Below are 5,157 nucleotides of genomic sequence, written 5' to 3'. Positions count from 1 at the left end.
TTTGCAGCCAAAAAAAAAAAAAAAACTACTACTACTACTAACTAAAAATTGTTACTTAATTTCATAGACTATAGATTAAAAATAAAAATAGAAACTTACCTGGGGCCATGTACCCCATGGTGCCAGCGAGTGAAGTCCAATTGGATGAATCAGGCTTCAAAAGTCTTGCCGTGCCAAAGTCAGAAATGTGAGCCACACATTCGAGATCTAGTAACACATTCTTGCTTGATATATCTCGATGGATTATAGGAAGAGAGCAATCATGGTGCATGTAAGATAAAGCATTCGCCACATCTTTGACAACATTACCCCTCTTGATCCAGTCAAATGCTTTTGCTTGTTCCTCATTGTTTAGTAAATGTACCAAGCTTCCTCCTTCCAAATATTCATAAATCAGAAGTGAGTGCCGTGGATGTGAACAAAAACCGTAAAGCTTCACAATGTTACGATGTCTTATTTCTGTTAAGGCATGAATCTCACTTATGAAAGTTTTTTGATTGAATTCCTCGCCATTGGGTAATGAATGAAGTTTCTTCACGGCAACAACTTGACTTGTTGGCAACTCAGCTTTGTACACACTTCCATATCCTCCTACACCAATGCAATATTTGGAATCGAATTCCTCTGTAGCTTCAATGATGTTCTCGTATACCATTTTCCCATCAAAGCTCCATATTGCAAAAATTTCATCATTTTGTATTTCTCTTGGCTTGGCTTCTGTATTCCTCACTCTTTGGCAACTAATACGTAGAACTCCAACAATAATAAATATCAGAAATATACTGGCCAAAACAGGAATTAGAATTTTTAATACAAATTTGTTGCCCCTTTTACCATAAGGATTTTGAATCGGTTTCGGGCAAGCCTTCAAACCAGTGGCATTACCACACAAGCCTTTATTATTTCGAAATGCTTCATCTGAAGCCTCACGAAAGGCTTTTTGGTTGGGAATAGGACCCTCTAACTCATTGTAGGATATATCAATGGATGTTAAGCTGGAAATATCATCAAAAGTGGATGGGATAGAACCAGAGAGATTATTGTGAGAGAGATACAGTATTTCTAACCGAAGCATGTCTCCAAGCTGTGGTGGTATCTCTCCTGTTAGCATATTCCAACTAAGATCAAGATTTTCAAGAGATTGTAGACTACCTATACTGGAAGGAATTCTTCCCTCGAGTATATTTTTGCTCAAATTCAAGAATAGTAATTCCGAGCACTCACCAAGTTGTGTAGGGATCAAGCCACTTAGATTGTTTTCTGCTAAGTTCAAATCTGTTACATGAGACAACATTCCAATTTCTGAAGGAATGTTACCTGAAAGTTGGTTATTGCTCAATAGAAGACTGAGCAATGACTTCAAGAGCCCGAGTTCCTTTGGAATCTTCCCTATTAAATGATTTGATGAGAGGTCGAGCTTACCAAGTTGACTTGCCTCACTGAGCTCGAGTGGTATACTACCAGAGATCTTATTGTTGGAGACATTCAAGTATGTCAAATTATGGCATTGCCCCCACTTTGATGAAAGCTCACCATACAAGTGATTGTCACTCAAATCGATATATTTCAAGTTCGGGTAAATTCCGAAGTCTTCGGTTATATTTCCTATTAGTTGGTTTCCCTCAAGCCAAACTCTAATTAGGCTAGTGCAATTTTTCAAGCTTTTTGGGATAGGACCTGTCAAATGGTTATTACTGACCACAATTATTTCAAGTGATCCAGCCTGGCATACATGTTGAGGTAAATGGCCTGTAAGTTTGTTTTCAAAGAGTTCAAAAACTCTAAAATTGGTTAGATTATCCATTTCACGTGGAATGGAACCACTTAGGTTGTTCATAAACAAGCGTAAGTCAGTGAGCTTGGTCAAGTTTCCAATAGTGGATGGAATTGATCCAGAAAGTTTGTTCATGGAAAATAGAAGACTTTCCATGTTGGCCAAATTTCCTATGGAAGCAGGGATTGCACCAGAAATATTATTTCTGACTATTTGAAACATATTCAGATGTGTAAGCGATCCTAGTTCCTCAGGGATGGAACCAGTTAAGTAGTTCCCAGAAAGGAAAAGAAATCCTAAGTTGCTCAAGTTTCCTATGGAAGTGGGGATTGCACCGGTGAAAAAATTCTCTGACAAATCAAGATGCCAGAGAAATCTCATCGTTCCAACTACTTGAGTTATGGAACCAGAGAGATTGTTGCTTGCGAGGAGTAGTAGGCCTAGGTTTTTCAGTTTCCCAATTCCTAGAGGAAGAGATCCTGAAAGGTGGTTTTCGTGAAGGACAAGTCCGGATAAGTTGCTCAAATTTCCTATAGAAGTAGGGATGGGACCACTGAGATTATTAATACCCAAGTCGAGATAGGTGAGTTTGGAAATGTTACCAATTTGGTCGGGAATATTTCCATAAAGCGAGTTATTTCTTAGATTAATAGTGAGGAGGTTGGTAAAGGATGAGAAACTGAGTTTGTAAAGCGTACCTCTCAAGCCAAAACTCGAAAGGTTTAGATGGGTGAGGCTTCCCGACTCATCGCAAGCAATTCCAACCCAGTTGCATGGGTGGCCTCGGCCTCCTCCACCCCAAGAAGGTAGGAGGGATTGGCTCTGGTTGTCAAGACTGGCTTTCCATTTAAGAAGAGCTTCCGCTTCCTTCCACTCTTTGCCCACTTCATCTCTAGCAGCAGCAGCCACAAAAGAAGATGCGGAGAAAGCAGCAAAATAGGATAAGGAAACCAACACAACACTGAGATTGAACAACACTCCGAATTCTTTGGATGGCATGACTCCAGTTCTTAAGGAATAGAGAGGGATGCAGGTTGTTTGGCTGAATGAAGGATTTTGGCTACGGCCGCTGGAATTTATAGAAGGAAATGAACAGGGCGGCTTTATGTATTTAGGGGCCTAAAACGAAAATTGATTATTTTATTTTAGATGCAAAATTACTACTAATTAACATAAACTATGTAGAATTTTTTCTTTTTTTTAAAATTTTATAAATAGAAAAAATTTAACAAAATTTTTCATACTTGTTGATATGGTAGATTGATTATAGTAAGTAAAATAGTGGTATTAGTGGTGGACTTATAGTGAGAACTAGTAAAAGTTTGCTAACTAAGCTCTTATTATTATTCTTATTTTTTTTAGAAGTACAACATTCACAATATTTTTTTACAACAAATCCTAAGTTTTAAGTTGCTTTTTTTTTTCTTTGAAAATATCACTATAATTATTTTTTTGCCATCAATAATAGGTTGTAACAACCTGCTACTTAGCATAATTGTAAAAGTGTTGTAAAAAATATTGTGAACGTTGCATTTTTCTCTATTTTTTATTTGTTTTTTCTAACTAAGCTCTTATTATTATTCTTATTTTTTTTAGAAGTACAACATTCACAATATTTTTTTACAACAAATCCTAAGTTTTAAGTTGCTTTTTTTTTTCTTTGAAAATATCACTATAATTATTTTTTTGCCATCAATAATAGGTTGTAACAACCTGCTACTTAGCATAATTGTAAAAGTGTTGTAAAAAATATTGTGAACGTTGCATTTTTCTCTATTTTTTATTTGTTTTTTATCTGGTAAAAAAATATTATTTTATTTATTGATTATAAATAACTCTATTAGTTAAAATTTGGGGGCCTTTTTTTTACTTGGGGCCTTAGGCGACCGCATTTTTTACTCTACTGTTCAGCCGGCACTGGAAATGAACTCATACCTTCTGGGTCCTCCTATCTTTTGATATTATCTACGTCATGGGCTCTTACATGTGCAAACAATTGGAAATAAATTTTAGAACTTTGCCGTTCAAGGCGGGTTTGAAAAATAGTAGGATCTCATGTTTCTGTTGTTTCTAACAGTTTGTAAGTTTTCACAAAAAAATGTGTTATTATTCAGGATTTACTAGAGTTATAGAAAACGAGTTTTGTCTTTTGCTCTATTTGTTTTGATAAAAAAATCTTGTATAATAAAAATTTTTGTGTAAAGATAGTTTTCATATTTTTAAGTGTTTGCTAGTATTAGAAAAAATGAGTTAAAGGAAAGTTATCTTTGGTCAACAGAAAAAGTAAGGTTTATTTTTAGAAATTGTTTTCCACAAATTTTTTTTTTTGAAAACAATTCTATCTTATAGTAAGCTAAATAAGGAAAGTAAGAAGATTGTTTTTCTAACTCATTTGAGGTTACTATCAAACATAGAAAAATTAGAAATTTTTTGTAGAAAATATTTTTTGAAAATTGATTCATTTTCTAGAAAATATTATTGTCGAAACAAACATAGTATTCTTTTTTTAATGAATGAGATAGAACATGTTTTGTCTTTTTGAACTATACAATGTGGATTAAATTGTTGTTTTAATTTTCTTCAAATGGCATAAGGATTAAGCTCTGAATGTAACACTGAGGACTTGGGGTATTTGAGATGCAGTTTTGGATCATTTTTATTACCGCACCTCAGTTTTGTGGTCATATGTATGATGTAGAGTACAAGGTGTGGTTTGATTGGTTTTGGGCTAATATATATTTTAAGATATTATGGTCAATTACTAGTATACTATTAATAATTGATGAGCAAAAAAATTTGCAACGTCCAGAGTCATCATTGGATGACCAAAACATCTTAAACGTGCATTTAATGCCTGAGCCGTTACCAATGGACACACTTGTAAACATGTTCGTTGATAGAATCATCAATCACCTTATCAAGCTATTAGAGGTGTTACCAAAGCCATTAAAGCCACCATTGAAGGTCTCCAACGGCTAGAAAGACAGAAATCTAAATAAACCACCTCAAAACTAAAAGAAGGTACATACATATATATACACATATACTAAAATATACTCTCTCTCTCTCTCTCTCTCTCTCTCTCTCTCTCTGTGCATCTAACTTTGCAATCGAAGGCTCATTGGTCGGCACCATGCTGATGACCTTGGAGGGAAAAACCTCTTTGTTATTATATTGCAAGTTACAAACATACATTCATTGGATTCCATCTAGACAACCATTTGACTAATGAAATTGTGTTTCATTAATAACCATGAAAATATGACAGTAATTTAAAAAAAAAAAATATATATATATATATATATATAACCTATGTAACAAAAAAAGTAACACAAAATTACAAATATATACAGATAAAAAATAATCCATAACAATTACAAAAT

The 5,157-nt window shown here is 34.3% G+C and overlaps 1 protein-coding gene across 1 annotated transcript; it reads right to left on the bottom strand.

Annotated features, from left to right (window-relative positions):
• Positions 1 to 40: 40 nt before the first annotated feature.
• Positions 41 to 2,808, bottom strand: LOC111996837 (MDIS1-interacting receptor like kinase 2-like). Its single transcript, XM_065768504.1, has one exon. It carries the CDS (start codon positions 2,771 to 2,773, stop codon positions 62 to 64), a length of 2,712 nt encoding a protein of 903 aa, XP_065624576.1. The 5' UTR covers positions 2,774 to 2,808; the 3' UTR covers positions 41 to 61.
• Positions 2,809 to 5,157: the final 2,349 nt, after the last annotated feature.

Source organism: Quercus suber, unplaced genomic scaffold, assembly GCF_002906115.3.
Source record: "Quercus suber isolate HL8 unplaced genomic scaffold, Cork oak 2.0 scaffold_951, whole genome shotgun sequence".
In the NCBI taxonomy this organism is placed as follows: domain Eukaryota; kingdom Viridiplantae; phylum Streptophyta; class Magnoliopsida; order Fagales; family Fagaceae; genus Quercus; species Quercus suber.
This window is presented reverse-complemented; position numbering and strand designations above follow the sequence as displayed.